The sequence below is a fragment of the Periplaneta americana genome, chromosome 7 (assembly GCF_040183065.1).
Source record: "Periplaneta americana isolate PAMFEO1 chromosome 7, P.americana_PAMFEO1_priV1, whole genome shotgun sequence".
Lineage (NCBI taxonomy): Eukaryota > Metazoa > Arthropoda > Insecta > Blattodea > Blattidae > Periplaneta > Periplaneta americana.
The window spans coordinates 57,315,613-57,335,060 of NC_091123.1; the positions used below are offsets into that span (position 1 = coordinate 57,315,613).

General features: G+C 35.7%; 1 protein-coding gene across 5 annotated transcripts in view; it reads right to left on the minus strand.

The window, feature by feature from the left end:
* LOC138703117 (ATP-binding cassette sub-family G member 1-like) overlaps positions 1-17,355 on the minus strand; it is a 96,290-nt gene extending 78,935 nt beyond the window's left edge. The window contains exon 1 of one of the 5 annotated variants that reach the window (XM_069830712.1): positions 17,239-17,355. In XM_069830712.1, the coding sequence (XP_069686813.1) occupies positions 17,239-17,342 (104 nt within the window). In that variant the 5' untranslated portion in view covers positions 17,343-17,355. The other 4 variants (XM_069830707.1, XM_069830711.1, XM_069830710.1 and 1 more) reach the window with 4 other exon arrangements.
* Positions 17,356-19,448: the final 2,093 nt, after the last annotated feature.

Sequence of the window (19,448 nt, forward strand, 5' to 3'; positions counted from 1 at the left end):
TTACTTGTTTCAAGTAAAATTTCCATGTTTTCCCTAATCGTTTGTGGATTTTCTCCTAATATATTCACGTCATCCGCATGCACAAGCAGCTGATGTAACCCGTTCAATTCCAAACCCTCTGTTATCCTGTACTTTCCTAATGGCATACCCTAGAGCAAAGTTAAAAAGTAAAGGTGATAGTGCATCTCCTTGCTTAGCCTACAGTGAATTGGAAACGCATCTGACAGAAATTGACCTATACGGACTCTACTGTACGTTTCACTGAGACACATTTTAATTAATCGAACTAGTTTCTTGTGAATACCAAATTCAATAAGAATATCACATAAAACTTCTCTCTTAACCGAGTCATATGCCTTTTTGAAATCTATGAATAACTGATGCACTGTACCCTTATACTCTCATTTTTTTTCCATTATCTGTCGAATATAAAATATCTGATCAATAGTTGATCTATTACGCCTAAAACCACACTGATGATCCACAATAATTTCATCTACATGTGGAATTATTATTATTATTATTATTATTATATTATTATTATTATTCTATTATTATTATTATTATTATTATTATTATTATTACTACTACTACTACTACTACTACCGCTATTACTATACATAATCAAATAAGACACTAATTTAAGATAAGAATAAGTATATTGTCAAACTAATTGCACTTAAGGTTTTTAATTATGCCTACAGTAGCCTATAATATACACTTTAAAGCTGTCTCTGTCGCTATCAGTATGGACGTAATCTTATCTCTACTAAGAAAACGATCCATTCATTCCTGTCGTTTTCGGCGTGTTCATACTGATACGGTGATATGGGTATGTACTGAATTTTGATACTTTCAGGATTTATTCTTATAATACTGAGTGTCCATGACAAAAACTACCAACAAGAAAGTTTTGTAACTCAGTGAATAATGTATTTATTGAAATGCCATTTGCAGAAAATGACAGAGAACATCAATAAATCTATGTGTGTGCACGTAACGTATATATATATATATATATATATATATATTGTAGGAACATCCTCAGGTATACCCTCAATCCCTTTCGTTACTGATTGGCAAGGTTCACCCTAACGTTTAAACTCGACAGCGCGGCGGCGAGAAATTTCCTTCCGTATAAAAACAGAGTATAAAGTACAGGGACATCATTTTATTTTTATTTCAATTTTTATTGCACCCGACTTTTTAATGTTCTTCACTCCCACCCCTTCTACTAATGAAGTTCCAATCGTTCTCCACACAGAACCAAGGCCGCATATGCAGTCAAAGAGTCTTACGGTCACAGTAAACAGTAATGAATATAGTGCATTCCAGAAATATGGTCGCGTTTTCCAGTGAAGAAAGAGCTTTCAATATTGGGTAATATTTTCACACAGACACTGTGCGTCCGTTTGCTTACGTCGCATCCCGGTTTTCCCCACCCGCTTGTGCTCGCCCCTCTGTAAAGGCTACTGGCTGGGCTGTCTTAACTCTTTTATGAAAACATTTTCTGTTAGAAATTGGACGTCTACGTAATATTATACAACTGTTTAAAATACTTAAATAAAAGGGCCTCGTTAAGTAATTAATTGTCATGTGATTTCTCTCCACCCCTTTCTAAGATCCTGCGACATAACCACTTGGATGGACAGTAGATATCATGTCTGAGTAATTTTATCTTTTCAGATCGGGCAGAAGTGAAGACTAAATTTACAGTACGTAAGGTAATCTGTTATAGAATAGGTACAGAATTATTTCAACATAGGTTACTGGTACGAAGGACGAAACTGGAAATTGGAATTAGGTACAATAGTCTATAGTGCGATCATATGCACAGAAGAACTGAAGCCTCTATCGAAATGAACGGCCATTATTTTCAAAAATGTGTTTAAATATTCATATTATGATTATTTTTAATGTACTCTCCATATTGTACGCTAATGTGCTGTAGACAGTATACTATACATTGCATAATGAACACGTCCGCATGGATAGCTCAGTTCGTGAGTAAAAACACTTATTGTTAATACCGTATTGTATTTTGATTAAACAAAAACTTAATGAAAATTATCAAACTCAAAATCACGATATTTCCTAGTTTAAATAAATGGATGAATTACTTTTCTTCCCTCCTATACCTAGTAAAGTGATTTGTTTGTATTTTACGCAGTATCATCAAACTCCGGTCGTGGAACTGTGTTTCCGGTTCTCAACCGTTAATCCAAAGTATAGCCAGGTTAATATTAGAAATGTTAGTAGAAATAAAATTATATCCTGGTATAAAGCCCTCTAAAATCGGAACCTTAGCTTTTGCATGTTGCCTTCGGTACTCTAAGACGAGTTTACTCTAGTGCAGTAGTCGTCAGCACTCGCTGAACTGCGTAAAGTGCAAGGAGTGTATCGGGATATGCTCCGCCGTGCAGAAGGGATAGGAAGACAGCATGCCCGCCAGCAGACACGGGTGCACGTTAGTGCAATGTCTTAACAGCGTGTAAGAGACGCTATCCCGAGGGTGCACTGTGCTGATGACCGCTGCTCTAGTGTTACTCGTACAGCGGAAGGGATCAGATCTCTCCTCTTGCGAGGACTGCGGCGATCCATTTTCTCACTCTCAGTGCAGGCTGCTAGTTTCAGGGTACGAATTGAATATTTTCTTCAGGGGGAAGATATTAAAATGTTAATTGTCAATGAAAATACTTTCCAAAATAATTTTCATTGTTGGCCGACTCTAATGTTGTCGCGTTCAACTTATATCAAAGAAGAAATGAGTATAGTTATGTACTGTATGTATGTACAGTAGTGGCAAAAAAAACCGGACCGATCCTTGTAGCTGATACAAAAGAATCCTGTGCTGTGTATTGTGTCAAACTGTGGTAATTTCAGTATGGATAGTGAATTCAGAGGTATGTACTGCTATTTAACCCAGATAAGACTGACGTCCTACATATAGGACACCGGACGTTTCACACAAATATGATAATAACATTGACTATGACAGACTAAATATAAGAAAAACAATTGGAGGCAATTTATAACACATAAGGATTATGGTATCATGATTGCCGACTATGAAAATCTTACACAGCAATGTTAAAAAAATAAAACGTCCGGGTCCTATATATAGGACGTCAGTCTTATCTGGGTTAATGTAAAAATACGCAGTTATCTTTGCCGAATAGAGGTAGAATGATGCCAGATGAAAATAAAACTCTCAAAGTTTTTTCGTCTGTAAGTTTGAGGCACTGAAGGAAACAAAAGACGGTAAGAATCGAACAAATGCACAAGCTTTCAGGTATAACTCCCTGTAAAGTTGATTTGAATAATTTTGAGGGAAAATTTATTCCGGGACCAGGCATCGAACCCGATTAAACGTACCAACGCTCTACCAACTGAGCTACCCGGGAACTCTACCAGACACCGATCCAATTGGTTAAACGTACCAACGCTCTACCAAATGAGCTACCCGGGAACTCTACCAGACACCGATCCAATTTTTCCCTCTACATCCACAGATCTCAAAGTGGGCTGACAACCGTCAAGCAACCAACATTGAGTGCACACTATCTCTGTTTGACTTATATTGTGGTTTTCTGTTATTCAAATCAACTTTACAGGGAGTTATACCTGAAAGCTTTTGCATAAAAAACGTCACTGTTCGTTAACAGAAAACCACAATATAAGTCACACAGAGTTAGTGTGCACTCAATGTTGGTTGCTTGACGGTTGTCAGCTCACTTTGAGATCTGTGGATATAGAGGGAAAAATTGGATCGGTGTCTGGTAGAGTTCCCGGGTAGCTCAGTTGGTAGAGTGCTGGTACATTTCACCAAAGGTCCCGGGATCGATGCCTGGCCCCGGAACAATTTTTCCCCCAAATTGTTGAAATGCAATAAATTTCATTATTACAATTAATTATACAATATGGGTGTATTTTGTGACTAGCAAAATTTGAATCTGTGACTCGGAAATCAGCTACAAGGGTCGGTCCGTTTTTTTTTTTTTTTTTTTTGCTACTGCTGTACAATATGGAAACTATACATTATACAGCTGGAAAGGATAAATCAGAGACACATTAATACCTTTGCAGCAAGCAGGGGACATCAGATTCTCGATCTTCGACATCTCCCTCGTCAATTTGTACCCTGGTTAACATCTTCAGCGATCCTGTCTTGTAGAGATGAACAACGATCGAGAAAACGAGACTAACAGCGCCCGCAAAGCCAAAAATCCGCACGACAATGTTGTATTACGTCGCGTCCTTGACATAAAGACTGGTTTTGAGTCTTCCGAGACTCGATATTGTGATCAAGTCCCGAAGTCAGCAGTTGTTTATACCTGACTGAACTTTTACCTACTTTGGCAACTATTATATATGTGTAAACAATCAAGTAGCGTATTTGAAACATCTCTACTTTTCTGTGTATAATAATCCGTTCCCCAGTCTTTATTTAGTTACTAGGCCCTTATTAAAAGACTAGTGGCCGGTTTCACCAACCTTCGTTATCATTATAACGTCTCGTTAAATAATTTAATGACACGTTAGTCAGTTTTTGTGTTTCACCAAGTATCATTATTGCTAACGCATCTTTAAATTCATCGTTAATTTATTAGGACCTATTCGTCGCGTTAAAACAGTGACGATGCGTTAAGAAGTCAACAACATGGCGGACGTAATTATTCGGTGATGAAGTTCTTTATTTAGAGCTTAAACATAACGACGAACTTATATGTTGTAATAACACTCGGAATAATCATTTTGAAGATTTAAGTGATAAAGAATTCCACGAAAGCTAAACATTGAGGAAATAAGTAGTAAGAATGATTCTAGAAGAAACTGAATACCACTGTATAGGTTAGAATACGACAGATAGAAATCACCCACTTAACGCCTCTTCAACAGATTCTTCTTGCTTTAAGATAATGTTGCGGGAAGTTTTGAAATAATAATTGATGATATGAACGGGGTATCAAAAGCTGTATTGTCTAGATATGTGAATAAAATATCAGACGTACATCAACATTACAATAGTCATTATTTCTATAGGCCTAATAAGCTTATAGCTAAATTTTCTGTTGTCACAGACAACATAGATTGTGTACAGTACATGTCCCAATCGTATATTCTGGCAGTAATATAGCCAAAAGATTCTGCAATAGAAGATCCTGTTTTTCCTTCAATATTCAAACAATTGCATAGGCCTATGTAAAGCTCCGCATAGAAAAATTGTGGCTAAACTAGCGCTGAGGTAGTTTCCTTCGTACTCTGCTTATACACCTTGCACATAAGAATCTGTGACAGGTTACGTTTGATTAGTTTAGGTTTTTGTTATGCCTTGCATATACGATCAACTGCATTACCAGACACAAAAAATCCCTTATAAATTCAACGATTTTCACTTCTGAAACCAGCAGAACTACCTCAGCGCTAGTTTAGTTGTAATAGGTTAGAACACGACAGATAGGAATCACCCACTTAACGCCACTTCAACAGATTCTTCTCGGTTTAAGATAATGTTACGGTCTACACGGATAGCACAACATTCCAAAGGAGGATGCCTTTTAAATGAAAAGGGTGCAAAGAGATTTTCTTTTAGGAGACAATGGATACCCCTTAAAATCCAATTTAATGACACCTCTCCTGAATCCTGCCACACAAGCATAGCAAAATTGTTACAGGGTACTACATAAATCTGCATGAAATACAGTGGAAAATTGGTATGCAATTTATGGAAGAGCGATTTCCCGTCCTAAATTTAGGCCTAATATAACTGCTTAGAATGCTTTGTATGTAATTAATTGTGCCATCAGTTTGAAGCTGTCGGCCTTATAGTCCGCTAAATTTTCTTAGATTTCCTTTAGAAGTTACAATTTAACTGCTCTACATTCCTACTATTTACATTTGGAAGCATCTGTATTTTTGTTTTTAATTGCGGTATGACAACATGTTGTATTTAGGAAGATGTTTTTAAAATTACTGCCTCTTACCCGTTTGCTTATGATTATTTCCTCATGCCAAACAAAGTCAGCCATGATCATACGTAACCAATGAAATTCGCGATTTCGAAGCCATGGTCGTATGAAAAACAAAACATGCAAGATACATGTACAAAATCCCCTCGTTAGTAAACGCCTGTTAATTTTAAAGATACGAGGCTTGGTGAAACCGTCAACTTTTAAAGATCCCGTTAAAATTAAACGATCCATTTGTTGACAAGTCGTTTGTGCTGATTTAAAGAAGCTTGGTGAAACCGGCCATAGGAATTTTCTTTTCATATGTTTAAGATCAAGTGTGCAATCTCAAGTAAAAAGATATTAATGTCATGTTTTATGTTTCTTAGAAATGCAAATTTATTTGAGAACTGTTTTTTATTTATATAACAATAGGTAATATCATATAATAGAACCAGAACATTTTGATAACTAAGATACTGTTCTGTTTTGTCTTTTTGTCTCATTTAAACATTTATAATGTTATTTATTTCAATGATGTATGTTATTCAAAGTTACGAAATCTTTCCACGCCGACCAAATGCTATTTCGAGAATGACGAGCGAGATTCGAAAGACAAATGCAACTAACACAGCGAGCGAGAGCGGCAGTTAGTTTTGTTCATCTCTACTGTCTTGATACTGTTCTGCCGTATTTCGTTCCCCCATGCGGTAACTACTAAGTTACGTCCATTTCCGACTTTTTAATTACTTATTTTAAGATGTTTCATCAACATCTGAGTGATATGAAGTTGATAATGCCAGCGAAATGAGTCCAGGGTTCAGTGCCGAAAATTACCCAGCATTTGCTCTTAATTGGATGTGGGGAAACCCCGGAAGAAGACCTCAACCAGAACTTGTTCCAACGAGAATTTGAACCCGGGCCCGCTCGTTTCAGAGTCAGGCATGCTAACCGTTACTCCACTGCGGTGGACTTTCCCGTTCAAAATTATCCGATGTTTCTTCTTACGGAACAGCGAAGAAAATCAGAGTGAGGCAAGTGACCAACAGGCTTGGAGCTCACATAGACACCTCCTTTGGGCTCGAATTTCCCTTGCAAGGACGCATTTTCGCTTATATTTTAAATTTTTCCCCCACATTCATTCCATTGTACAACAAAGTCACTAAAGCGCCCTGCATTGATTATTTAATTACAAACAATAAAATTATGATATTATCTAGCGTCGATGATTCGAGGATTCGCTATGGCATTACTTGACATTTCGCCTTACAGTTGGAGGAAACATCGGGAAACATAGGTGCCGACTTTTGAAATTCTTGGGGCATGCTCATGTTTAGACCTCGGATTTTTAGGCTCGAATAGAATAGGTTGCAACAATTTTATGTAAAAATCCCTAAATGTATGCAACACGACAAACTCTCGAGCGATGATATTGCCTAAAACTAGGTGCATTAAAGAACGTCCTACACTAAACGAGCCTAAAAATCCGAGGTCCATGTTATAAACTGCGCTGCCTACATTTATAAATTCGTAATATAATTTTGTGTTCCGCGCTGTGGCGCCGTGGTATAAGGCATCCTACCTTACGGAATGCGCTGCTAGTGTATGGGACCGGTGCCCACCCAGCATCGTGATGCAGTTGAGGAACTACGATAGGTAGCAAAATCCGGTTATGAAAGCCAACTATAACGGCTGGAGGGATCATCGTGCTAACCACACGATATTTCTATTCTAGTTGGATGATCGTTCACCTCTGCTTCGGCATGTGGACGTGAGGCCAGCAGCCGGCTGGTCGGTCTGGGATCTTAAAGGGCTGTAGCGCCACGGATTATTATTTATTGATACAATTTTGTTGTAAAAATATGCAATAAATAGGCCTACTTGCAAACATTATATAGGCCTAATCACTCACCTACGATGATAGAACCTGGAAGGTGTTTCTTCTGACAACTGTTTTACTGATGAACTCGTCGATTATTTCATCGATGTTAAGTTTACACCGTCAAAATCGTCACCATAATATATAAATAACATAACTATTATCTTCTAAGCCTAGTAAAAACTGTTCTATTTTTACGAGATGTGACATAAAATTGCACTTTTTCAATTCAGATTCCTTTCAGTTATAAGCCCCTTTCTCTGCGATAGTTTTGTAAAAATATAGGCTATATATTTCTTTCCTTCCTTTCCCCCATTTGTTCTCTTTATCAGCCGATGAATTTATTATCATAGCCTTTTTATTGTGAATTGTATTTAATATTCGTATTTCTTTTTTTTATTATTATTTTATTACATTCCATTTTATTATATTCTACCTTACTTTTTCCATATTAACCATTCTAAATGAGTTGCTTTTACTATATTCCAATGTATTTTACTTTCTTTTTTTCTATTATGGTATTATTTTCATATTGTTTAGTGTCGATTTTGTTATGCTATTATTGTTTGTAATATGTTAGTATCCTGTTCTTTAACTTTTTGTTAAATTTTAGCTGCTTGTATACTTTGTGACCTGGTAGAGTGTAAGAGAAGACCCTATGGCTTTAACTCTGCCAGTATAAATAAAGAATTATTATTATTATTACTTACTTTCTTACTGACATTTAAGGAACCCAGAGGTTCATTGCTGCCCTCACATAAGCCCACCATTCGTCCCTATCCTGAGCAAGATTAATCCATTCTCTATCATCACATCCCACCTCCCTCAAATCCATTTTAATATTATCTTCCCATCTACGTCTCGGCCTCCCTAAAGATCTTTTTCCCTCCGGCCTCCCAATTAACACTCTATATGCATTTCTGGATTCGCCCATACTTGCTACATGCCCTGCCCATCTCAAACGTCTGGATTTAATGTTCCTAATTATGTCAGATGAAGAATACAATGCGTGCAGTTCTGTGTTGTGTAACTTTCTCCATTCTCCTGTAACTTCATCCCTCCTAGTCCCAAATATCCTCCTAAGCACCCTATTCTGAAACTGCCTTAATCTCTGTTCCTCTCTCAAAGTGAGAGTCCAAGTTTCACAACCATACAGAACAACCGGTAATATAACTGTTTTATAAATTCTAACTTTGAGATTTTTCGACAGCAGACTGGATGATAAAAGTTTCTCAACCGAATAATAACAGGCATATTATTATTATTATTATTATTATTATTATTATTATTATTATTATTATTATTATTATTATTATTATTATTTGGTGTGGAATTCGGGATTTCAAGCTTGTTGTTTGATCTACTGCCCCATAATATAAATCGCGGAACCTTTCCTAAATGTGTGAGAAGTTACAATCTCACCACTTCCTAATCTTAATGGGATTTTTCTTGGCCGTGAAAGTTTACAGGGACTTACCCCTGGAATGGTAACATGAAATTTCCTAACATATATGGTAACGTGGGGTGTCATTATACCCTCTTTTTATATTCAAGTTTGAAGATTGAAATATGGAAGAAATGTAATACAGTCTCTAATATTACATAGAACCAATATGCTTACATTAATAGAATTGAAAAAATAAAACATGTTGGTATAAAAAAAAAAAAAACAAACAGAACTGTCCATTCGGCTGAGCTATTCCAGGAAATAGGTATGTGGGGGACTGGTGGACCCCCATGTTACCATCCCAGGGTTAATTGCAGTATATGAGAGTTTTCATTAGCATCTTTCCAAAGTGACAAAAATGCATCAGTATTTCTGGCTTCTTTTATAGAAGACAAAATATTATCTACAGAAGTACAAGCTAAGCGATAGTTTAGTGAAACTTTTTGAATAATTGTCGTAATAAGTAAAGTTACAATAATAATAATAATAATAATAATAATAATAATAATAATAATAATAATAATAATAATAATAATAATAATAATAATATCAATAACTAGAAATCGCATGCCGAGAATGCCCACTTTCTTTCTAGGGTCTGCTCGAGAGAGCGAGCATACCCGTAGTCGGCGCCTATGTCGGGAGAATTCAACCAGGGGATCAGCCCAAGCGGAATTGGTATCAAAGTCCGAGTGCATTTCCAGAGCTCGTGTCTCGCTCACTAGTGCTCAGATAACTCCGATGGCTTAAAGACACTATTAAAATATACCGAATAACCTACTCGTGTGTGCGACAATACCGAAATAAACGGAGTCGGTACATAGCTGGTTCTATTGAAGAAGATAAAACTGTAAATTAGCTTTTCCATGCGGGGCACAATGGGGCAAAATGGACTTTAACTGGACAAAAATCGAAAAACCAAAGTCTCTGGTTCAATGAGAAACCAATGTAGAACTATTCAAAAATAATCTGGCTATTATACTATAAATATTATTGTTAAATCCATTCCGGAAGACTGATAATATCGTAAAGTTATGGAAAGTGTACTGTGAATATGAATGAATGAATGAATGAATGAATGGTTAGCCATGATGTCCCATGTTGGGCACAGGCCTTCTGTGATGGGGTTAGAATCCCCTCGACAGGGATGGCTCAAGTGTACTCGCTTGGTGAGCCAATCCAGGCGAGCTTGTCGTGTGTACTACTTTGTGACATGGTTAATAACCCTGTTCAACTTTAACTAGTCTCAGCACTATGTTCCTTGTTCATTTTTTTTTTGTGAATATAATGGACACCAATTCTCTGGGAATGTATTTTCATGATCTGCTGTATTTGTTCGTAAATTTATATTTTATCGCCAGGATAAAATGAGCTCTAAGAGAAATTGGCCACGCACCTATATGCCCTTTCCCATAAATTCCACCTTTCTAACAAACGACGTAAATGCCCTATTTCAGAATCTATAAATTACCTGTCATATGGAAGAGGTTACTCGTCTAGTCGCATTGCGAAAGGACAGGGAACCTTTCGATTTGCAGATTTAGAATTCACGGCATCTCTTCTGACGGCCTTCACCTGCCTTGTCATCGAACAACAGACGACAGAGTCTTCTCGACTCAACTTCCACTGCGAAATGGCAAAGCCCCTTTCAATGTGCAAGATTACTCTGCCATCCTAACGACAAAGAATCGAGTCTTCCCGACTCCTTCTGCACTGCGAAATGACACAGATCCTTTCAATGTGCAGATTTACACCAGTCACTTCTTCCTCGTCCCGTGATCACTTTGATCACATTTCCGTCCCCTCGCGTTATGTGGTACCTAAGAGGTTACGTCCATTTTCGGCTTTTCCCTTTCAAACGTTTCTAGAGTTCCTTCAGTGAAGCAGCGTAACCCGGAGTGAGACAAGTGGCCAACAGGCTTGGAGCTCACACATTTAGTGTCTTTCAGCCCCGAACCCCTTGCAAGAACGCGTTTTGCGTACCTTTTAATTTTCTCCTCCCACTTCACCTCTTTCAATTCAATTCAACTCATTTAAAAAAAAATACACGTTACATAATTTATCAATATTGGGAATTTGCATTCTATTTCTCTCTAGTTTTAAATTTTGATAGGTCGTACAGTATAGAATTTGGTTCGTGTCTGTACAATAATTTTCATATGTCCCTACGTGCCTCTACTTATTTAAATAATATATATATATATATATATATATATATATATATATATATATATATATATTTCAGGACGGCCACAGTGGGTCAGAACGCAAATCTAGGTGGACAAAATTAATAACTTCTATCAAACGGAATTTTAGGAAAATTTGAACAGACGTTACAGGTAGCATATTTTTTGTGTACAAATTCCGATTAAGTGGAACGACGCCTTTATAGAGAGTACATTTAGACAAAAATTAATAACTTTCCTAACATATTTTTATGAAAGTTTATTAGTTACAGATAGTGCATATATTCTTTTTTTTTTTTTTTTTTTTTTAGAAATTTTGTTCTTACTGCGTTTCTATAAGAGGGACTACTCCTTTGCAGGCCATGGACAAAATAAATTCTCTCCTAACATACTTTTATGAAACTTTGTACAGGAGCTGCAGGTAGTACACAAACGTAATCGGAGTTTGTACACAAAAATATATGCTAACTGTAACTGATGTGCTAAGTTTGATAAAAATTTGGGTGAATGTTACTTATGTCCCGCCCACTATAGGAGACATAGGCCAGTTTCACACTAATCCTAAACATTTAGTATAACTTGTTGCTTGTGTAGGCAGTCTTTTACATTAGAGTTGCGAAAATTGGTTTATAGCGCAACATTGACAGTGATAAAAGTGTGAAATATTCGGGTAAAACGAGCGTTGAGCGATTTCCGCCGATTTTGGAATAGACATCGACGCACTTGAACTGCCAAACTAGAAAACAAAAAATCACACTCAATCGATTTCACCTTCATTTTGACGGGATAATAAAAGCCTAAACTAACCTGACCTAATCTAACCTAATGCGTCGGTGTCTATTCCAAAATCGGCGGAAGTCGCTCAACGCTCGTTTAATCAATATTCGTTCAGTGGGCGGTGGATACTCTACATTGACCAAAATTTGTTAGGAGAGAAGTTATTAATGTTGTCTAAATGCACCCTCTATATAAGGAGTGTTGCTCTTACACAAACGTAATCAGAATTTGTACACAAAAATATACTGTATGCTACCTGTAACTCCTGCACAATGTTTAATAAAAATCTGTTATATATGAGAAACGGTATTAATTTTGTTCAACTAGATATACGTCCTGATCCTCAGTGCATGCAATGAGGATTGAAATTAAGGGGTGAACGAAGAGGTGGAAATGTTTGTTTTGAATTTTCCTCTAATTTGCGCTGTGAAACAATGAGCAACAGGGTATTGATCATTCTCGGTGGCTTCTGAACTCAGAAACCTTGGATTTAGCTTGATCAACGGCTAAGGTTGTCTAGCGTCTGAATGAGATGATGGTAAAATGCCAGCGAAATGAGTCCAGGGTCCAGCGCCGAAAGTTACGCAGCATTTGCTCTTAATGCGTTGAGAGAAAACCCCGGAAAAATCCTCAATCAGGTAACTTGACCCAATCAGGATTTGAACCCGGGCCCGCTCGTTTCACATTCAAGCATGCTAACCGTTAATCCACAGCGGTGGACGGATTTAATATAAAATGTAGTAGTAATTTTATATACTCATATATAATTTTATTATATTATTATAATTATTATTATTATTATTATTATTATTATTATTATTATTACGTACATTTTATTCAATTGTAAGTTTCCGGTTTAATTATGTGAATTCTACTTGCTTGTAATTTAATATCAATATGTAGTGCTGTCATGGAGGCCATACGGGGCCATACATCGTATGGCAGTGGTTGCCAAAATACCACGAAATTGTGACGTAATAGAAATGCAACCCGCGCACCACTATCGCAGGGAGAGGGGTGGAGTGGGTATTTCCTCAGGTAATGCAGTGAATAACAGTGCAGAGACGGACTGTGACCAAAAAACGAAAGCAATATAATATTCTTCTATTTATTAACTATAGGCCTACACACTTTTTCCATGTTAATTTTTTATCCTTCTATTAATTATTTTTGTATTATTAATAAAATAAAATAAATTTATTTTCTTATTTTCCATAGAAAGAGCGTGTACTTTACATCAGCAGATATTTGAAATTAGAAAAACGTACCAGGCTGGTCACGAAGTTGTAAATTACACTACATACTTAAAAAAAAACGTGGAAGTATTTTACTCCGATTAAGACATAGAAGCCGATATTTTTATTGTTTATTTATTAATGAAATATTCAAATTACATACATACGTCGAAAAAACATCGATGTATTTTACCCCGATTAAGACACAGAAGCCGATACTTTTTATTATTCGTTTATTATTCAAGTTACAGGTAAGGGCGTGGTAGTCTTCATAACAAGAAAAATAATGACAATATACATTGTTCTTTTATACTTCATCTAAAATTTCACAACAAATTAGTATTTCATATTTTTGCCATCTGCACAAAATAAATACTTTTCCTTCCATGCTCCTTAAAATTAAGTTTTTACTTACTATCTGTTTTCGAAAAGACATCGAAACATATTATTATTATTATTATTATTATTATTATTATTATTATCAATAATTGTCTTACTTTTTTATACTTTGTATGTCTCATTTATTTTGACCTGCTGTTCACATTTTATTATGCTTTTTCCTTTCTTCCTGCACGTTATATATTATGTCTGATTTCTACTTGTTGCTTACATTTTATTATTATTATCTTATTCAATTTTGTGTGTAAAATTGTAGTGTACTTTGTAAATTTGTAGTGTTTTTTGTAACGCAGTTTTACTCCTGGTTGAGTGTTAGAGAAGGCCGTATGGCCTTAACTCTGCCAGGTTAAATAAATCATTATTATTATTATTATTATTATTATTATTATTATTATTATTATTATCCTACACATTTGTAACATTACATGCGTACGTCCGCTGCTGATAAATGTCTTGTCTTATATCGAAGTGTAGGCTGTAAACAGAGGGTGGGGGTATGATGCTATGGTTACGCTTGAGTGGAGGCAGGGGCATGTGTCGCGACACAGCTTTTGACGATCACTGTCGTATGGGAACCTACAACTTTTTTTAATTAATCGTATGGGGAAAAGAAAACTTTGCCTGTACGAAGCCATACGGCAAATGAGTGCCTAAGTTTTGTATGCGGAGATCTTTACAGATCTTAGATTGTCTCTTGCTGTTCCTAATGCAGCGTTTCTCAAACTTTTTTGAAGTGAGGACCACTTTTTTAAGTCAGAGCAGTTCTGCGGACCACCTTACGCTTGTTCCCTTCGAAAGCAAATTTATAATTTTTGTAGCATATTTTAATATCGTTAACTTATATTTTTAAAATAATTAATTAATTAAAATTAATTTAATTCAATTGATTTTATATTAGTATTAACTAATTAAGTTAATGTTAATAGAAGCAAATTCATTTTGTTTTTTTTATAATTCATGGTATTAGAGTTTGGATAATCTTTAATTAACTAAAAAAAATTAATAAACATTGGTATTCGCATTAATGAGATGGATGAGCCTGCCGATTCTTGCACAGTTGTTCTATGTTTGGATGTATGCCGGTAAACTTAAGTCGGAGATCGTCACATACTCGAGTCGATTTCGGTACTTTGTTTTTATTAGAGTTAGTGATGAAAACCCTTTCTCACACAGATACGTGGAAGCAAACTAAATTATAATCTCTAAACCAGCATTGTACAGTTCACTATATTCTCTTTTCACTTGTGATGAGGTCCAGAAATTAACCATACTTTCCGCTTCGAATTTCATTTTAAGTCCGGTGTCATTGGAGAGTTCAATTAACTGTTCTCTTTCACTCAATGAAAGTTTGTTATTTTCAATATCGCAATGAAAGTGACCAGGAATCCATGAAAATTCGTCATATTTACTTCGAAAATAAGTTTAAAATTGTGACTTCATAGTTGTATTATTGGTGTACGACATATAGTACAGTACGTGACCATTTCAATGTGCAGACTGCGTATCGGCAAAACTATTAAGAAAGTCATAAATACATGAAAAGATTCGGTACTTTGGTCCTCTGTTATGAATTCGGGTGGTCCCTGGCTGGGTTACAGGCTCCAGATGAGCTATAGTGTGATGCGCAATTCGTTTGAATTTTATTTTTTCTTCTGTCGTTTTTGAAGGACCACAAGGGCAGACTTCGAGGACCACAGGTGGTCCGCGGACCTTAGTTTGAGAAACGCTGATCTAATGTATTTTGTTTGATGTTCATAAACAAAAACTGTCCACCTCTGCAGCACTGGAATCCAGAATTATATAAAATAATCGTTGAAAAACAAGAAGTACTCCAAGATTCATCGAGACAAGTGAGCATCTATGGTGGAGCTACATGGTGTATTCTTTAAATCAAACTACTTGCACGATTAAAATGTAAAGCAAAACAATTTCTTTGCTTCTTCTTTAATATTAAAAAAATCATTAAATGACAGTCGAAGAGATAGAGAGAGGAGAGTGAAATATATTTCAAGGGCGAAAACAAGGGGTGGGGCGTATGGCCAAGAGAAAAAAAGACTATGACAGGACTGCCAATATGTATTCCAATGTGTTTATTATTGTTTTATCGAGTCCATTTTACTGAATAATCAGGTTTTGATTTCTTGTATTTGATTCTAACAACATTAATATGTATTCCACTGTGTTTATTTTTATTTTATTAGGTAAATTCTTATTTAACTGCCTCTTTTGATATCATTATGTAAATTGTATCCTTATGTAATTACTTAAATCCGATTCAGTGTATGTTCAACTATGTAAGCTAGTTTTAATCCTGGCTGAGTGTAAGAGAAAGCCCTACGGCCTGAACTCTGCCAGATTAAATAAAGCCATTATTATTATTATTATTATTATTATTATTATTATTATTATTATATGGAGATATCTGTACATAAGACTAAAACTATGGCATTTTGTGGCAAATCTCCTGTAAGATCTGAAGTAGTTATAGGAAAGAGTATCATAGAACAGGTAAATAGATTTAAATTTTTGGGCGTTACCTTATCTTATAAAGAAGACTATGATCAAAAAGAAAAAAGAAAAAAAAATAATTACATAAATGGAACAATAAGAAGAATCCTAAAATCAAAAGCTAGAAAAGATACATTGTTAAAATTTTATAAGGTGATGTCAGTGCCCAGTTTACTATATGGAAACGAAACATGGGTTATGAAAAAGAAAGATGCCTCCAGATTACAAACAAATGAGATGAAATTTTTGAGAAGCGTAGCAGGTTACACGAAAATAGAACATAAAAGAAACGAAGAAATAAGAGAAGAACTTGAGATATATGAATTAAACAACAAAATAGAAGAATATAGGAATACAGTACATGGATGTCTCACATTTCAAGGATGCAGGAGGACAGGATACCATATAAGTTTTGGAAATATAAACCTCGGGGAAGAAGAAATATTGGAAGACCAGCCAAAAGATGGATAGACCAATTTCAGTAGCTGCTATAGGAATCAATTTCTTAATGCATGAAAGATGATGATGATGATGATGATGATGATGATGATGATTATCATTATTATTATTATTATTTTATTATAATAACATTTTGTTCCTAAATACCTATTCTTGTGCACTTGAATGTAACTGTAAAAGCTTATACTGGATAGCCTTGCATGTCACTGAAAACTATGTAAAAACTGTCCATGTTCAGCAATCTGAAGACTCCAGCACGCTGTGTTGGAATTAATCACATTTCCGAAGCTTAGCCGCACATTTTTTGTGTAAAACTGCGACACTTATTCTGAGAAAAGCAATGGAATCACACTCGAAAACTGTATGAACACAACACTGGCCTTCACGTTTACATACTCACACTTTCTCCAGGATCAGTCGCGATGCGTACTTCGTAGAGACTACGAGACAACTGACTACTGTGACCATGATTAAGGCAAGTTGGTGGGAGGAGTTAAATCTCATTGAACTTAACGTCGCGGATCAGACACGCGGCCGTAGTCCAAGAGTCTGTTTTAATTTCTTGAAGCGTGTCTGTCTGTGTTCTCGTATCAGAGCAGATAATGTATTACAATATTTTAATTAATCTCTACGGTCTCAAACGATGAAGTGCAGTTCATGTCCACTTGTACACCGCTCGATACGGCTCTGGAGAAAGTCTAACAGCCGATCCAGGATCGTAATCAATTTCTCTCTGCATTGGAAGTAGTACCACAGTCTACTATATACAGTCGCGCAGCTCAATATGTAGTAAAAATGCAAACATGGGTAGTTGCCCACCACTAGGATCGCTACTATCGCATCATCATCGCAGATCTCTCTCCTAGTAGACGACAAAATATGTTACACTTTCGTTGTGTTCTTTTGGAAAAATTAACACCTTCCTTCCATTATTGAAATATTAAATGCATAAAGTTAATTTATTATTTTAATGAAGTATATTAAATTCCACCATAAACTCGAAGATACCTGCAAGAAATAGGTTAATATTATTTTTGTTTGTGCAAAACGAACTGAAATTTACTATAATCGCTTCACTCATTCAAGATTATAGCGATAATTAACTATGAAACCAATAAATATTAATTTTCATTTCCCTTTACAACAATAATAATGGAAATATGAATTAATGGAGTAACTTACGTGTACCGGTACTTGTAGTGTAGGCTTACGTAGTTAACAAAGTGGGATGAGGTTAAGCAATAATAATCACACCAGAATTGGAAATAAAACGTGATCAATAAATTTTATTGTAACAGACTTTTTCTACGTCTCTAGTAAAGTAACAAATAAAAATAACAACAAAATTAACAGCCATAATTAAAAACATATCCTTTGAAAAAAAAAAAAAGTAGTCCTAAACAATAATAATCCCACCAGAATTGAAAATAAAACGTGATCAATAAATTTCATTAAAGCAAACTTAATTTTTCTACGTCTCTAGTAAAATATTATTACTCCAATTATTGTATTTTAGCCATTAACATTTTCATTACAACCAATAACGAACATTTCACAAGCATCAATGTGAAATACGCAACGAGCTAGCACTCGATGGAAATACGACACAGTCCAAAGTCGACCGTGGACAGTCTATTGTTTCTAGTTGCTAACCGCTTGGAGCGCTTTATCACTACATTTTCAAAAAAATCACCTCAAGCTTCGCGACTGTATATAGTAGACTGTGGTAGTACTCTCCTTTAGACTACAGCAGGCCTGCACAAGATTTCCGCTCTCCGAGCCGGCTCACAAGTCATGAGCGGAATGCAGATATTAGCTGCGCTCAGTATAGGGTGGACTGGAAGAAGGGGTGATCTCGTACAAAATATACACAAAAGGAAGTACTATTGCGAGTGTTTATGAAATGAATTCCCGTTCAGTGTTTGCAAAACTATCTTGGACTTATTAATTAATACAGAAATATTTATTTTACAGAAATAATAGAAATTTTATACCTACTTAAATGTACAATATCATTTTGTTATATTTTTATTTATCAGTACATGAAAACGAGGTTTTATGCTGTTGGCAGCTGAAAGGAATAGTAGCCTACTGATCGTGATGATCGTTACAGATGTTCGATGCCTGCCTTTATTAAAGTTGATTATAGAAAACAGTTGGTCACAAATATAAATGTTGAGCCAAACATAGCAATCATTTTCACAGCCAGCCTGTGTAGTCGTGGGTATTATTGCTAATGTTTAGTCTTGTAAAACTCAACCAGGATAGTAGTATTATTCAAACGATCTTTAGCCCTTAGGCCACATTGAAGATCAATAAGTCCGAGCTGTAAATCATTAAATGTTATGTTTTATTTAACGACGCTCGCAACTGTCGAGGTTATATGAGCACACTTAAATGCAATCGACCTGGCCCGGAATCGAATCTGCAACCTCGGGCATAGAAGGCCAGCGCTATACCAACTGCGCCAACCAGGCCCACCTGTAACTTATATGAAATTGTTTCAACTGGTGTTGAAGAATTTATTATGATAACTTTAAACTTCTTTCCAATTAAGACAAGATTTTTAGTAGGTTATTTTACGACGCTTTATCAACAGCTTATGTTATT